The sequence below is a fragment of the Melanotaenia boesemani genome, chromosome 16, assembly GCF_017639745.1.
Source record: "Melanotaenia boesemani isolate fMelBoe1 chromosome 16, fMelBoe1.pri, whole genome shotgun sequence".
Lineage (NCBI taxonomy): Eukaryota > Metazoa > Chordata > Actinopteri > Atheriniformes > Melanotaeniidae > Melanotaenia > Melanotaenia boesemani.
In genome coordinates, this window is record NC_055697.1 from 34,367,348 (window position 1) to 34,387,027 (window position 19,680).

At 41.1% G+C, this 19,680-nt stretch overlaps 1 protein-coding gene across 3 annotated transcripts in view; it reads right to left on the reverse strand.

Moving 5' to 3' along the window:
- The window catches only part of slc30a6 (solute carrier family 30 member 6), a 109,258-nt gene that overhangs the window by 53,243 nt on the left and 36,335 nt on the right, over positions 1-19,680 (reverse strand). The window contains exon 1 of one of the 3 annotated variants that reach the window (XM_042009890.1): positions 10,166-10,169. The exons of the other annotated variants lie outside the window; for them this stretch is intronic. Within the exon in view, the coding sequence (XP_041865824.1) occupies positions 10,166-10,169 (4 nt within the window). Of the gene's footprint in view, positions 1-10,165; positions 10,170-19,680 lie in introns of those variants that run through there. 3 annotated transcript variants of the gene reach the window in all.

Here is a 19,680-nt window from a genome sequence, read left to right on the forward strand (position 1 = left end):
TTTTTCCACTTTAATGTTGAGTGTGACTCCACATCCAGACCTCCATGGGTTAATAAATCAGATTTCCATTGATAATTGTTGTGTGATTTTGTCAGCACATACAACTATGTAAAGAACAAAGACCAAAAAAAAAATCATTCATTAGGATCTAGGATGTGTTATTTAAGTGTTCCCTTTATTTTTTGAGCAGTGTTTATATATAAACTCTTCTCTCCACCTCCCTCCCATCTCCCCTGGGGAGACTGGGTCCATCTCTAGGTTGGGTCCTCTACCAGAGTCCTGGGAGCTTGAGGGTCTGTTCCTAGGACTGCTCTCTTCTGGATGGAGATGTCTGATGGTTCTCCAGGTATCTGGTGGAGCCACTTCTCCAGTGTGGGGGACACGACGCTCCAATCACCACTGGTACTCCTGCTGCCTTCATCTTCCAGGCTTTCTCCAGCTCTTCCTTGAGTCCTTGGTATTTCTCCAGGTTCTCGTGTTCCTTTTTCCTGATCTTTCCATTGTTAGGGATGGCTACATTCATCACTATGGATTTCCTTTGCTGCTTATCCATGATACCATGTCTGGTTGGTTGGCCACCACCATGTTGTTGGTCTGTATCTGGACGTTTCTCAGAATCTTAGACCTATGGGTCTCCAGTCTATATTCTGCTCAGATGTTTCTGGACACTATGCCAGCTACTTGGTTATGGCGTTCCATGTATTCTTTGCCTGCCAGTATCTTGCACCCTGCTGTGAGGTGCTGGATTGTTTCAGGGGCCTCTCTACACAGCCTATACCTGGGGTCCTGCCTGGTGCGGTAGACCTGGGCCTCTACTGTCCTGGTACTCAAGGCTTGCTCTTGTGCTGCCATGGTTACCGCCTCTGTGCTGTTCTTCAGTCCAGCCCTCTCTAACCGTTGGTAGGACTTGTTCAAATCCACCTCCTCAGCTACCTGTCTGTGGTACATCACATGCAAGGGCTTGTCCTCTCTGATGGTTCCTCCATTTAATACTCTTCCAGGTTCCATTGCCTGAGGCATTCACTCGGTGCTTCATCCCTTGGGGCCATCTTCCTAATGTATTCATGGAGCTTGGATGTTTCATCTTGTATAGTGGCCCTGATGCTTACTAGTCCTCGGCCTCCCTCTTTGTGGTAAAATGGTATATTGCTATTTTACCCGAAGCACTTTACATCATACATCACATTCATCCATTCACACACTGATGGCAGAAGCTGCCATGCAAGGCACTCCATGCATGATGAATAGCTTCCGTGTTGTAACATCTGTGGTCTGAACTTCCTCCTTTGGCCAGCTTATTATCCCAGCAGGGTACCTGATCTCTGGCAGGGCATCGCTGCTAGCTGCCCGGATCTTGTTCTGGCCACTGAGCTGACTTCTCAGGCCTTGCCTTACTCGTTGCAGATATGTAGCTGTGGCAGCTTTCCTTGAGGCTTCTTCATGGTTACTGTTTGCCTGTGGGATGCCAAGGTACTTGTAGCTCTCCTCAACATCTGTTATTCCCCCGTCTGGGAGTGCAATGCCCTCTGCATGTATCACCCATGGGATAAAGTTCATTGATAACTTCAATATCTTTTGGAACTGTAAGGAGCGATTCAGACCTGATGGTGTGCATCCAAATCTAACTGGATGCAGATTACTTGGTGCACACTTGCGTCATGCTGTTGGGACGAAAAACCCAAACATGATGTACAGATAAGAGCGAAGGACACAGCAGAGAAGCGATCAACTCCCAGCTCTCCCCCCTCACCAGACCCTCTTCTCCACATCACCCAAGGTCTTCAAAGGATGTCTCTATCCCGGACCGGACCCCAGCAACCACCATCTACCAAGAAATACAGGGCTCCCCCTCCTCCCCCTCCTCATCCTCCTCTTAGATCATCTGTCCTGGCAGAGCAGGACACGGGAGGAAGTGCAGGAGGTTCACAGAGCAGCAGCAGAATTCACAACAAAGATAACATGCCACGATGCGTTCAGGGTCCTTGCTGTAGTTCTGCTACTACTGACAGCTGTTCTGAGATCAAGCCTGGACCCAGTAGGTTTCCTTTGTTAGTAAAATAAGGAATCGAACACGGTCAGTTTGTGGGGTGAATCAATCTAATCTGTTAACTGTACCTTGTACAACTCAGAATACAACAGAGACCAGAGTAAACTTCATAAAACTAGCTGTACTAAATGTTAGATCTCTGTCCAATAATCACTGTTAGTTAATGACTTCATCATTTCTCACAGTTTAGATTTTCTTTTGCCGACTTTTTTTTAGCCAAAAAATTAAAACAATTAGGCAAAATATTAATTCCACACAGTCACACAAGAAAACTAGTCTGTGTCTAAAACCCGGAAATAATTCTGGTGGTATGTCGCAATTTAAAATGGTGAATTTAAAAGTCCTACAAGAAACAGTTTGGCATTTGAAATCAATCCAAATCCAAAGCGACTTACATTTGAGAGTAAGAACAACACAAGCATGAATTCAATATATATATACATATATATATATATATATATACACACACACACACACACACACACACACGAACATAATTGTTGGTGCCCTTCGGTTAATAAAAGAAAAACTCACAATGGCCACAGAAATAACTTGAATCTGACAAAAGTAATAATAAATAAAAATTCTATGAAATTTAACCAATGAAAGTCAGACGTTGTTTTTCAACCATGTTTCAACAGAATTATTTAAAAATAAACTCATGAAACAGACCTGGACAAAAATGATGGTACCCTTAACTTAATATTTAGTTGAACAACCTTTTGAGGCAACCACTGCAATCCAACGATTCCTGTAACTGTCAGTGAGACTTCTGCTCCTCTCAGCAGGTATTTTGATCCACTCCTCAGAAGCAAACTGCTCCAGTTGTCTCAGGTTTGAAGGAGCCTTTTCCAGATGCCATGTTTCAGCTCCTTCCAAAGATGCTCGATAGGATTTAGTTCAGGGCTCATAGAAGCCACTTTAGAATAGTCCATGTTTTCCTCTTAGCCATTCTTGGTGTTTTTAGCTGTGTTTTGGGTCTTTGTCCTGTTATAAGACCCATGACCTGCGACTGAGGCAAGGCAAGGCAAGGCAGTTTATTTGTATAGCACATTTCATGTACAGGACAATTCAAAGTGCTTTACATAAAACAAAGACATTACAGATATTTAGAATAGTAAAAGGCATCAACATATAATCAACACATAATCACAATAAAATAATAAATTACATTAAAATGATTAAAAGCAAGATAAGTTAAAAAAAAAAAAAAAAAAAAAAAAAGTTACCGTGCAGATTTCATGCATAGGCACATGAGAAAAGAAAAGTTTTTAACCTGGATTTAAAAATGTCTACATTTGGGGAAAGTTTAATCTCCACTGGCAGTTTGTTCCATTTGTTTGCAGCATAACAGCTAAATGCTGCTTCTCCATGTTTAGTCTGGACTCTGGCCTGGACTAGTTGACCAGAGTCTTTGGATCTAAGAGCTCTGCTAGGTTTATATTCTCTGAACATATCACAGATGTATTCTGGGCCTAAACCATTTTGGGATGTAAACAAGCAGAAGGGTTTTAAAATCTATTCTGTGACTGACTGGAAGCCAGTGTAAAGATTTCAAAACTGGTGTGATGTGTTCAGATCTCTTAGTCCTGGTTAAAACTCTAGCAGCAGCGTTCTGCATGAGCTGCAGATGTTTAATGCTCTTTTTAGGAAGTCCTGTTAAAAGACCATTACAGTAATCCAGCCTACTGGAGATGAATGCATGGATGAGTTTCTCTTGGTCTTTCTGGGAGACTAAACTTTTAATTCTGTTGATGTTTCTGAGCTGGTAAAAAGCTGTCTTAGTGACAGCTTTGATATGGCTGCTGAAAGTCAGATCTGAGTCTATCAACACTCCCAGGTTACGAACTTGGTTGGTAATTTTAAGAGCCCGAGTCTCCAGGTGTTTACCAATGCTGACTCTCTTCTCTTTGCTACCAAACAGAATAATCTCAGTTTTGTCTTCATTTAATTGTAGGAAATTCTCCCTCATCCAGGTGTTTATTTGCTCCAGACACTGACACAATAAGTCTATTGGACTGCAGTCGTCTGGTGACAGAGACACATAAAGTTGTGTATCATCTGCATAACTTTGATAACTAATGCTATAGTTTTGTAATATTTTACCCAAAGGGAGCATATACAAGTTGAACAGAAGAGGTCCAAGGACTGACCCCTGGGGGACTCCACAAGTCATGGCCACTCGCTCGGATTCATAGCTGCCGATCGTAACAAAATAACTCCGGCCTTCTAAATAGGACCTGAACCAGTTAAGGACCGCTCCAGAAAGTCCAACCCAGTTTTCCAGCCTGTGCAACAGGATTCTGTGATCTACAGTATCAAACGCAGCACTGAGATCCAACAGAACCAGGACTGATACTTGACCAGAATCGGTATTCAACCTAATGTCATTTAACACTTTGACCAGAGCTGTTTCAGTGCTGTGATGAGGTCGGAAGCCGGACTGAAATTTATCAAGATTTCCACTTTCATTTAAAAAGTCATGAAGCTGGTGAAATACAACTTTTTCAATAATCTTGGAAATAAAAGAGAGGTTAGAGACGGTCTATAGTTGTTCATTACAGAGGCGTCTAGAGTCCTTTTCTTTAGGAGTGGCTTAATAGCAGCTATCTTTAGTGACTTGGGAAAAATGCCTGATGCCAGCGAGCTGTTAACTATCAGTAGGAGATCACTTTCTACTGAGGTAAAAACTGTTTTTAAAAAGTCGGATGGTATCATGTCCAGAGTGCATGTTGTTGATTTCAAATGCCAAACTGTTTCTTGTAGGACTTTTAAATTCACCATTTTAAATTGTGACATGACATCAGAATTATTTCCGGGTTTTAGACACAGACTAATTTTCTTGTTTGACTGTGTGGAATTAATATTTTGCCTAATTGTTTTAATTTTTTGGCTAAAAAAGTTTGCAAATTGGTTGCATTTCTCAGTGGAAAGGAGCTCTGGGCTTATCTGTTTAGGAGGATTTGTAACTTTTTCAATCATAGCAAACAGAGTGCGAGAATTGTTGACATTCCTGTTAATCATTTCAGATAAATGCAGCTCTCTGGCCTTGCACAACTCATTGTTATAGTTACGCAGGCTTTGTTTGTACAGCTCATAGTAAATTTGAAGTTTATTTTTCCGCCATTTCCGCTCAGTTTTTCTGCATTCTCTTTTTAGGCTGGTAACCACAGTGGTGTTTCTCCATGGTGTTTTCTGTTTGCTCAAGTTGCTCTTGATTCTTATCGGTGCAACAGCATCCATTACATTCAAGATTTTCAGATTGAAATTATCCAGGAGTCTATCAACTGACTCTGCACTGGTTGTTGGTAACATAGCTATGGCCTCCACAAACTTAGCACTTGTTCTTTCATTAATGTACCTCTTCCTAACGGAGAAGCAGGTTGGTTGAACATTCTGAGTGATCAGTAAATCAAACAAAATACAAAAATGGTCAGACAAGGCCAAGTCAGTGACCGCAGCAGAAGAAATATCAACACCCTTTGAAATAACCAGGTCCAGAATGTGACCTCGAATGTGGGTCGGTTGTTTTATATGTTGCCACAAACCAAACATGTCCAATATGGAACAAAATTCCTTGACATTACCATCCGTCATGTTATCTATGTGAATGTTAAAATCCCCAGTTAAGATGAAATGGTTACAATCAGTAGAGATAACCGACAATAATTCAGAAAATTCATCAATAAAATTTACACAGTGTCCTGGACGTCTGTAGATGATTAGAAATAGGATTTTAGGAATGCCCCTTAAAATAAAACTAAGATATTCAAAAGAAGTAAAATCACCAAATGACATTTCTTTACACTGGAATGAATCTTTAAATAAGGCAGCTTCTCCTCCCCCTTTCCTCCCGTTTCGACATTTATTCATGAAACTAAAATGAGGGGGTGCTGTTTCATTAAGAACTGTAGCACTTGTGTCTTCTGTTAACCATGTTTCTGTCAGAAAAAGAAAATCTAAACTGTGAGAAATGATGAAGTCATTAACTAACAGTGACTTGTTGGACAGAGATCTAACATTTAGTACAGCTAGCTTTATGAAGTTTACACTGGTCTCTGTTGTATTCTGAGTTATACAAGGTACAGTTAACAGATTAGATCGATTCACCCCACAAGCTGACCGTGTTCGATTCCTTATTTTACTAACTAACACAGGAATCCTACTGGGTCCAGGCTTGATCTCAGAACAGCTGTCAGTAGTAGCAAAACTACAGCAAGGACCCTGAATGCATCATGGCATGTTATCTTTGTTGTGAATTCTGCTGCTCTGGGAACCTCCTCCCGTGCCCTGCTCGGTCAGGACAGATGATCTAATAGGAGGATGAGGAGGGGGAGGAGGGGGAGCCCTGTATTTCTTGGTAGATGGTGGTCGCTGGGGTTCAGACCTGGATAGAGACATCCTTTTAAGACCTTGGGTGATGTGGAGAAGAGGGTCTGGTGAGGGGGGAGAGCTGGCAGTTGATCGCTTCTCTGCTGTGTCCTTCGCTCTTATCTGTACACTCATGTTTGGGTTTGCCGTCCCAACAGCATGACGCAAGTGTGCACCAAGTAATCTGCATCCAGTTAGATTTGGATGCACACCATCAGGTCTGAATCGCTCCTTACAGTTCCAAAAGATATTGAAGTTATCAATGAACTTTATCCCATGGGTGATACATGCGTTTGATAACCATGTGTTCAGGCCAAGAAGTCTACTGAAAAGTTCAATTCCTTTACCTGCTGTAGGAATGGGTCCTGAAATGTAAACATGGTGTGCTCCCAACTGACACAGTCTCTCCAACAGCAGAGAAAAGTCTTTTTTCAGGATCTCAGAGCCAATTTTCCTCCTCAGAATATCAAAAGACCCTGTGTGGACAATAATCTTCATACCATCTGGATGTGAAGACAGAATGGTCGGCAACATCTCTGTCAGTTCCCTGACTGATGTATCAAAAAGTGTTAAATTTTCCGTCTTTGCCATCCTGACATGCTGTGTTATAGAGTCCCCAATCAGAATTGTGTCTATTTGTTTTTGTGTGGAGGTGCCGATAGCTTCTCTAGTCCTAGACCAAGCTTTCTGACACTGGCAGCACATTTCTCTCTAGAATCCTTGATAGTCTTGAGATTTTATTGTACCTGCACAGATTCAAGACACCCTGTACCAGATGCAGCAAAGCAGCCCAGAATATAACAGAACCTCCTCCATGTTCCACAGTAGGGATGGTGTTTCATATGCTTCATTTCTCCATCTGTAAACATAGAGATGATGGTAAAAAGTTCCATTTTTGTCTCATCTGTCCATAGGACATTCTCCCAGAAGCTTTGTGGCTTGTCAACATGTAGTTTGTCTTTTTTATGGTTTGTTTTTAACAATGGTTCCTCGTCTCCCATTAAGTCCACTTTGGCTCAAACAAGGACGGATGCTGCGATCTGACACTGATGTTCCTTCAGCTTGAAGTTCACCTTTAATCTCTTTAGAAGTTTTTCTGGGCTCTTTTGTTACCGTTCGTATTATCCGTCTCTTTGGTTTGTCATCAGTTTTCCTCCTGCGGCCACGTCCAGGGAGGTTGGCTACAGTCCCATGGATCTTACATTTCTGAATAATATGTGCAGCTGTAGCCACAGGAACATCAAGCTGCTTGGAGATGGTCTTATAGCCTTTACCTTTAACATGCTGGTCTATAATTTTCTTTCTAACCTCCTGAGACAACTCTTTCCTTTGCTTCCTCTGGTCCATGTTGAGTGTGGTACACACCATGTCACCAAACAGCACAGTGACTACCTGCAGCCTATATATAGACCCACTGACTGGTTACAAGCTTGTAGACACCTGTGATGCTAATTAGTGGACACACCGTGGATTAACACGTCCCTTTGGTCACATTATTTTCAGTCTTTTCTAGGGGTACCAACAATTTTGTCCAGGTCTGTTTCATGAGTTTAGTTTTAAATAATTCTGTTGAAACATGGTTGAAAAGCAACGACTGACTTTCATTGGTCAAATTTAATAGAATTTTTATTTATTATTGCTTTCGTCAGATTCAAGTTATTTCTGTGATCATTGTGAGTTTTTCTTTCATTAACCGAAGGGCACCAACCATGTGTGTGTGTGTATATATATGTACACACACACACATACACACACACACATACATCACTCATTCGTACAGTCACTGTTTTCTGGCCTTCTGCACAGCTGTTGTTCATGTCGGTCAGTAAGTCTTTGAGCAATTCTCCGGTTTCTATCCGTGTTTTCTGGGTGTCCTCGTCAGCGGGATTATTTTACGTCTTTCTGCTGTTCAATCTGTCTTGTTTTTGCTGCATCCGCCTGTTATTTTGATCTGCGGCAGCTCGTCTCTCCACCAGGATCGATGATGTCATCGTGTTGTGTTGAATTAAAAGCAGAAGACAATAAAAGCAATAATAATACAAACGCTGACATCACAGTGACCCTGAAACAGGGCCCATCGGATCAATAACCGGGCTGAAATTTCCCCTCACTGGGCCCAGATACGTTTACATGAACACACAGTTCCTCCATCAGTCTCCAGTTTACCCACACGCAGGTGATGTGAGGATGGACGCCACGGCAACAAACCCACACCCAGAGGTGAGTACTGATGTGAGGATGGTCAGTACAGAGTGGCCTGGGTCGGCATGGCACGGCTTGGTCCATTGCTTGTATTTCCACAGGTGAAACTGCAACCCTCTGATTGGTGGAATCAAGACTTCCTGTTTGACTCAGCAATAAGAAGAAAGCAGGAACAGCTTTGTGTTTAAATATATGCTGGAGTTATTGTTTAAAGCCACAAAACTATGGGGGTATTTTTCTATCTTTAATCAAGAGCGCAATTGTTTGCTTTGAGAGCAAGATTTCTGGTTTTCACACTTAAATATCATCCTGCTCGCTCTCAAAACTCTGCTCTCACACTCAGAAAGTCCCTCTTGCTTTCAAATATATCGTTCTTCCTTTCAAAACTCTGCGCTCAGACTTGGTCTCTTTCCCTCACACTCAGACATTTTCTCTGCGCACTCAAAACTTCTGCTCTTGGATATTTTTTCCTCTCTCTTGGGTTGCAGAAAGAGCTGTCTGTCAAACCTCCTCCAGCCAATAGAATACGAGCTAATTCGAGCAACTCGTCCTCCCCTTCTTCAGGGTGCGCTTGTTTTACTTGACACAGTGACGCCACACTCTTAGCCCACATTTTGTTTGAATATAAACTATTTAGTAGTGACTAATTATCATTTTATGTTTTGTATAACAGTGTCTCATTAATAAAACAAATAAGTTGTTTCTGATAGTTTTCTACATTGTGCAGTGTAATAATAATGATTAGCAAAGAAAACTCAACATGTTACGTTTCTGTCAGAGGGGGCGGGTCCATTTTCAAAACTCAACATATTCCGACCGCAAAGGCTCATGGGAGATGCAGATTCAGCTGAAATTTAACCTTTTCTTTTATTGCTGTGCTATAAATTTGAGTTTTCTGCTTCAATTCATGTGTCATGTTAACAAGTAGACAATGTCATAAAGTTCTGCCCTCTTTGAATTTTAAATTTGGCACCATGAATGTAAAGGACGGTACAGGAAAGGAAACCACCACCACCATCTACTTTTATACTGTATAATGAATAAGGTAAAGAATAGTTATTGACAGTGTGCTATTTAAAGTTCTACTTGTTGTGGTTTAAGATGCGTCAGTGAGAAAAAGCATCTACAAGTTATTCTTCTATGTGTGTCAAAGGTCAGTGAAAATACTGACCAGCATGTAAATGTAAGAGAATTCAGTTAAAACCACTGGAGGCGGGTAGTAGCAACGGGTTTCCACAATATTTTCTAGTAAACTGAACTAATTCAGGATTAGAGTGCAGGTATGTTAACTTCTTTATTTTTAATTTGATCAATTTAATCTGGTAGGCTAGATGTTACTGGCGCCTGCCAGTTGCCAAACAGTTTCATCTGCTTTGCTTTGTTTCGTGGAAACCCGTTGCCTTAAACCATTCTAGTTTTCACAAATGCCGAAACATTTCAAGTTGTATCAACATGACCAACCATTAGAATTTAAAACCCATTAGTTAACCTATCTAAATTTCTTTAACACCTCCAGTGGTTTTAACTGAATTCTCTTACATTTACACATGCTGTTCAGTATTTTCACTGACCTTTGACACACATAGAAGAATAACTTGTAGATGCTTTTTCTCACTGACGCATCTTAAACCACAACAAGTAGAATTTTAAATAGCACACTGTCAATAACTATTCTTTACCTTATTCATTATACAGTATAAAAGTAGATGGTGGTGGTGGTTTCCTTTCCTGTACCGTCCTTTACATTCATGGTGCCAAATTTAAAATTCAAAGAGGGCAGAACTTTATGACATTGTCTACTTGTTAACATGACACATGAATTGAAGCAGAAAACTCAAATTTATAGCACAGCAATAAAAGAAAAGGTTAAATTTCAGCTGAATCTGCATCTCCCATGAGCCGTTGCGGTCGGAATATGTTGAGTTTTGAAAATGGACCCGCCCCCTCTGACAGAAACGTAACATGTTGAGTTTTCTTTGCTAATCGTTATTATTACACTGCACAACGTAGAAAACTATCAGAAACAACTTATTTGTTTTATTAATGAGACACTGTTATACAAAACATAAAATGATAATTAGTCACTACTAAATAGTTTATATTCAAACAAAATGTGGGCTAAGAGTGTGGCGTCACTGTGTGAAGTAAAACAAGCGCACCCTGAAGAAGGGGAGGACGAGTTGCTCGAATTAGCTCGTATTCTATTGGCTGGAGGAGGTTTGACAGACAGCTCTTTCTGCAACCCAAGAGAGAGGAAAAAATATCCAAGAGCAGAAGTTTTGAGTGCGCAGAGAAAATGTCTGAGTGTGAGGGAAAGAGACCAAGTCTGAGCGCAGAGTTTTGAAAGGAAGAACGATATATTTGAAAGCAAGAGGGACTTTCTGAGTGTGAGAGCAGAGTTTAGAGAGCGAGCAGGATGATATTTGAGTGTGAAAACCAGAAATCTTGCTCTCAAAGCAAACAATTGCGCTCTTGATTAAAGATAGAAAAATACCCCCATACAAAACAAGAAGAACGAAAAAAAACATGCTGGACGTCCACCATCCCAGAGAAGAAAGTTTGTCTACTGCAAAAGTTTTAGGTTTTTCTTTATTTTAAAACCTAAAAATAGAAATAAAATGTTGTTCTTCTATAGCAGATATTTATCCAAAGGTCTGGTAACATCTGCGTCTCTAAAGGAGTTTTATTTAGCTGGCTGAGGGAAAAATGGCTCTTTGGATTGGAAAGGCTGCAGACCCCTGCACTAAACACAAAAACAGGTTTAGCAGCAGTTTTCTCTTTAAATAGAAACAGTTAAATATTTCTTCATATATAAAATCACATATTTATGAGAAAGAAGGATGAAATGTTCAGGATTTACTAACTAAAAGGTAAAAAGTCAGCAGGATGAATTTAAAGCTGTGAAGCTGCTTCCTTCTAAACACAGAAGGAACAATTTGTGATGAATATCAGCATCAGGTGAACAGACAGAAAGCAGGATGAGAATCTCACAGCTTCTAGATGGTGAGGAGAGAGAAATATTCACAATATGCACAATAACTGTTGCCAACTTTTTTTAGCCAAAAAATTAAAACAATCAGGCAAAATATTAATTCCACACAGTCACACAAGAAACTAGTCTGTGTCTAAAACCCGGAAATAATTCTGATATCATGTCGCAATTTAAAATGGTGAATTTAAAAGTCCTACAAGAAACAGTTTGGCATCTGAAATCAACAACATGCACTCTGGACATGATCCCATCCGACTTTTTAAAACCAGTTTTTACCTCAGTAGAAAGTGATCTCCTACTGATAGTTAACAGCTCACTGGCATCAGGCATTTTTCCCAAGTCACTAAAGATAGCTGCTATTGAGCCTCCTAAAGAAAAGGACTCTAGACGCCTCTATAATGAACAACTATAGACCGTCTCTAACCTCTTTTATTTCCAAGATTATTGAAAAAGTTGTATTTCACCAGCTTCATGACTTTTTAAATGAAAGTGGAAATCTTGATAAATTTCAGTCCGGCTTCCGACCTCATCACAGCCCTGAAACAACTCTGGTCAAAGTGCTAAATGACATTAGGTTGAATACCGATTCTGGTCAAGTATCAGTCCTGGTTCTGGTCCAGTATCACTCCTGGTTCTGGTCTAGTATCAGTCCTGGTTCTGTTTGATCTCAGTGCTGCGTTTGATACTGTAGATCACAGAATCCTGTTTTCAGACTGGAAAACTGGGTTGGACTTTCTGGAGCGGTTCTTAACTGGTTCAGGTCCTATTTAGAAGGCCGGAGTTATTTTGTTACGATCGGCAGCTATGAATCCGAGCGAGTGGCCATGACTTGTGGAGTCCCCCAGGGGTCAGTCCTTGGACCTCTTCTGTTCAACTTGTATCTGCTCCCTTTGGGTAAAATATTACAGAACTATAGCATTAGTTATCAAAGTTATGCAGATGATACACAACTTTATGTCTCTGTCACCAGACGACTGCAGTCCAATAGACTTATTGTGTCAGTGTCTGGAACAAATAAACACCTGGATGAAGGAGAATTTTCTACAATTAAATGAAGATAAAACTGAGATTATTCTGTTTGGTAGGAAAGAGAAGAGGGTCAGCATTGGTAAACACCTGGAGACTCGGGCTCTTAAAACCACCAACCAAGTTCGTAACCTTGGAGTGTTGATAGACTCAGACCTGACTTTCAGCAGCCACATCAAAGCTGTCACTAAGAAGCTTTTTACCAGCTCAGAAACATCAACAGGATTAAAAGTTTAGTCTCCCAGAAAGACCAAGAGAAACTCATCCATGTATTCATCTCCAGTAGACTGGATTACTGTAATGGTCTTTAACAGGACTTCCTAAAAAGAGCATTAAACATCTGCAGCTCATCCAGAACGCTGCTGCTAGAGTTTTAACCAGGACTAAGAGATCTGAACACATCACACCAGTTTTGAAATCTTTACACTGGTTTCCTGTCAGTCACAGAATAGATTTTAAAACCCTTCTGCTTGTTTACAAATCCCAGAACGGTTTAGGCCCAGAATACATCTGTGATATGTTCAGAGAATATAAACCTAGCAGAGCTCTTAGATCCAAAGACTCTGGTCAACTAGTCCAGACCAGAGTCCAGACCAGGGTCCAGACCAGAGTCCAGACCAGAGTCCAGACTAAACATGGAGAAGCAGCATTTAGCTGTTATGCTGCAAACAAGCGGAACAAACTGCCAGTGGAGATTAAACTTTCCCCAAATGTAGACATTTTTAAATCCAGGTTAAAAAAATTTCTTTTCTCATGCGCCTATGCATGAAATCTGCACGGTAACTTTTTAACTCATCTTGCTTTTAATCATTTTAATGTAATTTATTATTTTATTGTGATTATGTGTTGATGCCTTTTACTATTTCTAAATATCTGTAATGTCTTTGTTTTATGTAAAGCACTTTGAATTGTCCTGTACATGAAATGTGCTGTACAAATAAACTGCCTTGTCTAACTTCCATCCATGCACCTTCACTGCTTCATTATCCAGGTTTCTGGATAAAAATTCTCTAAACTTTCATTCTTATCTTGACTGTTTAGCTTCACCTCTGCACCTGCAGCCTCCACTACCGGGAGTTAAGGGTTAACATCTCATTTCCGGGTGTAGCGTCAGGTCTGTAGATGTAACTATAAACATGTGTGGTATCCACAGAAAGTCCAGAATCTCAGCTACCAGCTCAGTAAAACCATTTCTATCACCAACAAACACAGTTAAGACAACAATAATTAAAAAACCAGGTACACAAAGTCTGAAAAACATGTAAACACAGATGATGTCTCCCCATGAACACGAACAAACGGCTCCTCTACTGAAAGCTCACATCTCACAGATTCCACAGCTGGAAGTTTCATCTTAATATGACCAAGATCCACTGAACCAGAGACAGAAGAAGACCCGAGTTATGCTGCACGCTTGTAAAAGTTAGAAAACATGTCTTACCTTTACTGTCTGGCCTCAAAACTTCCACCAGGATGAAACCACATTTAGTTCAAAAAGAAAATAAACTATGTTTCTTGTCTTCTGGGAGCAGTTTCCATCCAAACATCACAATTTTCCACCATCTACATGAGTTTAGACACAGAGAAACGTCGGTTCTTCTTCTTCTTGAGTTAATAAGGTGTTAACATGCCAAGCACTAAAAATAAGGTTTCATATAGGAAGGAAGGGAGGAAAGAAGGGAGGGAGGGAGGGAGGAGGGAAGGAAGGAAGGAAGGAAGGAAGGGAGGGAGGAAGGAAGAAAGGAAGGAAGGAAAGAAGGATGACAGACGAATGAGAGAAGAGAAACTCGAGAAACAGGATGAATAATTAATGTCTGGACGGAAGCAGCCAAAACACACAAAGTCCATCCAGGCAGGAGAACCACCACAGAACCCAGAACCACCACAGAACCCAGAACCACCACAGAATCCAGAACCACCACAGAACCCAGAACCACCACAGAACCAAGAACCACCACAGAACCTAGAACCACCACAGAACCCAGAACCACCACAGAATCCAGAACCACCACAGAACCCAGAACCACCACAGAACCAAGAACCACCACAGAACCCAGAACCACCACAGAGACTGTCGTTCTAAACCAGGAGCAGCTGATTTCGGGCCCCTCGGTGTTTAACTGTGTATTTGCAGCTCTGGTTCCACCTCTCTGTGGAGGATGAATTCCTGCATCTGACGCATCGTGAGGATCACCGTCCTCTGGAAAAGCTGAATAAATGAACACACACACGGACACGCGGAGCATAAGGAAGTGCGAACCACAGCAAACAGAAGGTTCCGGTAACCGGTAAACTGAGACCACTGGTGGGCTGTCGGCTCAGCGAATGTAAACTAAAAGCTTCATCGAACACCTCAACTGCTGCGGTGAGGAAGATCCCCAAGGACGAGGAAGAGGAGGGGAGATGAAGAGGAGGCTGATGAGGCTTTTTAGGAAACTAATGTTTGAATCGTTGTTGGTGTTTTTGGAAGAAACATGAATAACCAGTTAAACACAGACTTCCTGCCCCCCGCCCCTCCAACGCCCCCCATCATGTCGTCCTCTGATACAACAAATGAATAAGTCGATATGAAACCGGACCGGCTCTCGATGGCGTCTCTCTGAGCTGAAACAGATTCCTGGTCTCCTTGTGGGATTTAAGGAGCAGAGAAATGTTAAACTCCCCCCCTCGCCCCCTCCAATCATAATCAATACTACATCATGCAAGAGGACGAACCGCTGTGGCTAAAGAAGCTCTGTCATTGGTGTCCTTTTTTATTATTTAGTATGATTTTTAATTTGGAATTAATTATTTTGAATTAAATCATTCAGAATTAAAGTATTCTCCTTGTTTCCATGGAAATCGTCTGTATTATATTCTAAATTGAGGTTTATATGGAAAACATGTTTAATCACCTATATTTAATTCTGCTTTAGATCTGGGGGCTGGGAAGGGTTCTGATTGGACAGGGTGAACAAACTACACTCCTGCTTCTTTTCCTTTCATCTACAACACATATTATTGTGTTGTAGACAAAATAATAATAAGAACCATAGTAAAAACCACATTCGCTAGGATGGTGATTCTAGTTGTGAAGCAGCAGCTGGACGCTAGCATCCTACCTCACGTTGCTCAGCTGGGAAGGAAAGGGGAGGTAGAGGACCGTATCATCATGGCAACAGGACAAGGAAACGAGCATGCTCAGAATCACCGGAATTCATTTAAAGCAGAATGGAGGAATTATTCATTTAAGAATTAAAATCAGAATAAACCAGACACTTAATCCAGATTTAAGTTTAATTCAGAATGGCCATTTTCATTTGGAAAACAAGCTCATTTTGAAGAGGATTTCATTTTTATTTTGATTTAAAGGGGAATTAACAAATGTTGATCAAATGCTTTTGTGGTCCTAGATGGGATACAAATCCAAATCAGTCTGAACGTTTATTTCAGGTTTCATTAAACTTTGACATCATTAAAGTCAGACACGCACTACAAATCTGCGCCAGAGGAGGCGGGAAATGGTAAGATCGAAAAAACAACGGACGGAGCAATGTTAGATCGGAATGCCCCTGAAACGGAAACGTGCTGCAGAGCGTCGCATCCATAACCTTCATAAACGCAGCAGGCTGCAAGTGACGTTGTGGTCTACTCGGAATGCGCGTGTGACTTCAGGCGCACGTATCGGTCACACTTCAGTGTGATGGAGATCAAGTTGCAATGATGATGCGAACGACTGCACAAGTAAAAAGAAAGGAAAAACAAACACATTTCATCATTAAGATCTGCGGTGCAAACATAGCCTGATTGTTGCCATTGCTATGACAACAGTGTCTCTTGAATCTGATCGTTAATGTTGCTATGACAACAGTGTCTCTTGAATCTGATCGTTAATGTTGTTATGACAACAACTAAATGCATTTAACAAAGATGTTTCTTTAAGCTGTTTTTATTAACATTTTTCATGAAAATGCTAAACAACAACAATGCCATTCTCTAAAGGTTATGCTGTCCAACAAAAGATAAAGTAATTTACTAACCAGTTACTAACCATCCTGGTTGTTTGCATCGTCCAACCACTCTACCTTCTTCATTAAATTCAGCCCATCAACGCCACGTAGCGGGTGAAGGAAGATGTGTGTGGAAATGTGCTGGTGGGAAATATCTGTATCTGCTCGATTCATCACAGTGATGAAGGTCCGACTCTTCCAGCTCCATCATTTAGTTTCACTGAGCTTCTGATTTAGCTTCATTTAGTTTTAGTAAATTCTTTGTGTTTAGGAAAATTAAATTAGTGTTTTCATTAAAGCCTTTTTGTGCTTTTGTTTTTGTTCTTGTGGAACATTTGAACGAACCTTTAAATGAAGAGCTGAACACAGAATCAGTCCGAACATTATTACTAGATAAAATGATGGATTTTGTTGTGTTACAAATCAGCCTATGAAACGCAGCCACGTGATTGGCTGCATGGTGTGTCTATCACACTAACGTCCCACCTGGTTTCCCTGATTCATCTCCTGCTGAGATGACCGAAAGGTTTCATTTCTACCCACCAAACCAAGTTTTAACCCTCATGTGGTGGGTTGGAGGGTGTCAATTCAGAGACCCGCCTCAGATGTTTTCTTTATTTCAGTTTTCTCAAAACTGCAAGTTAGGAGCAAAACGTTGAGACAGAAACAGAGAAAGTGGAATAAAAAGCAGATTAAGTCTGAGAGACTGGAAGATGTTTCCTTAATGCCTTCAGCAGACAGAAAACAGTTTGGTGGCAGAACGACATCATCATCATGACCATCATCATCATCACCATCATCATTATCACCATCATCATCACCATCATCACCATCATTATCATCACCATCATCATCATCACCATCATCATCATCACCATCATCACCATCATCCTCATCACATCATCATCATCACCATCATCATCAACACAATCACCATCATCACCATCATTATCATCAACACAATCACCATCATCACCATCATTATCATCACCATCATCATCATCACCATCATCATCATCACCATCATTATCATCGCCATCATCACCATCATCATCAACACCATCACCATCATCCTCATCATCATCATCCTCATCGTCCTCATCACCATCATCATCATCATCACCATCATTATCATCACCATCATCATCATCACCATCATCACCATCATTATCATCACCATCATCATCAACACCATCACCATCATCCTCATCATCATCATCCTCATCATCATCGTCCTCATCACCATCATCATCATCATCACCATCATTATCATCACCGTCATCATCATCACCATCATTAGCATCACAATCATCATCATCGTCCTCATCACCATCATCATCACCATCACCATCATCACCATCATTATCATCACCATCACCATCATCACCATCATTATCATCACCATCAACCTCCTCATCATCTTCATCACCATCACCATCACCATCATCATTATCATCACCATCACCATCATCACCATCATCATTATCATCACCATCACCATCATCACCATCAACCTCCTCATCATCACCATCATCATCATCACATCACCATCATCACCATCATCACCATCATCCTCATCACCATCACCATCGTCCTCACCATCATTATCATCATCATGATCATCCTCATCACATCATCATCATCCTCATCACCATCATCATCATCCTCATCATCCTCATCACCATCATCATCATCATCACCATCATCACCATCCTTATCACCCTCACCATCCTCATCACCATCATCACCACCATCATCATCATCACCTCCATCATCATCATCATCACCATCATCATCATCCTCATGGGTGCTGGAGATGCTGTTGTACTGAAGCAGATGTTGTGTCTGTTCAGGGAGGAAGAGGAGCTGATGACACACATTTACAGCGTGTGTGTGTGTTGGCTGTACTGGAAGCCCTGTGGGATGATGGGATGCTTCACCAGCTGTGTTCTGACACACAGGAACACAGAGGGCCTGAGGACAACACACACACATACAGCTCACATCACATGCACGCACTCAACCGTCTGCATGACAAACAAACAAACAGATATGCACACAAACACAGCAGCAACACACACACGGGACAACAGGAAAAGGAGGAAGAGGAGGAGGAATGATGTTTATGTTCAGATGCACCCAGAACGATTCTTTAAAAACTAAAGATCACATGGGTGCTGCAGCGTCAGGACACGACGACGTGGAGGACCGACTGCTGCTTTCATTTCTGTAGTCATGACACTGATTTTTTTATCTTTATTATTTATTTTTCTATTGAACTGCAATCACTGATTGAGAAATGAAATTTCGTCCTCTTCTGTACTTAACGCACAATTAGGGCTATCGAGTGATTAAAATTTGAACCAGATTAATCACAGCTTCCAAATGAATTAATCATGATTAACATGCATTTGCGACCAGCCTGAAACCTGCCTGTTATCTCACCTGGGTTTCCTTCCAGCTTTTGACATCAGATGATCGCTTCAGTTGTAATAATCAGCTCAATATTTGATAAAAATCAAGACCTTAAAAATATATCTCACTTGTGTCCCCTTTTCCTTGCGCAGGTGTTGAACCCTCTCACTGGGAAGCTCACAAGAGTTTCAGGTCCCTTTCGCTGTCCTGGGAAACACGCTCAACTGATAAAGCTACAAGCCACTTAGCTTTAGCGGAGTGCTACGTGCAGGCCATGCTGATGGAGTGCTGAAGATAAAAGATCTATGAAAGATGTTGCAGTTTCTATTGAAAATTTTAAGTCCCAGAGATTAACAGGTATTCAAAAGCTGCTGTGGGCAATCAAAAAATCAATAAAGATTAAAGCTGAGAGTAAGCGAGCGTATAAGGAAGCAGGAAGCACGGATTCATACCGGTTCATACCGGTATATACCGGTTCATACCGGTTCGTATCAGTTCATACCGGTTTATACCAGTTCATACCGGTATATACCAGTTCATACCGGTTCGTATCAGTTCATACAGGTTTATACCGGTTCATACCGGTATATACCGGTTCATACCGGTTCGTATCAGTTCATACCGGTTTATACCAGTTC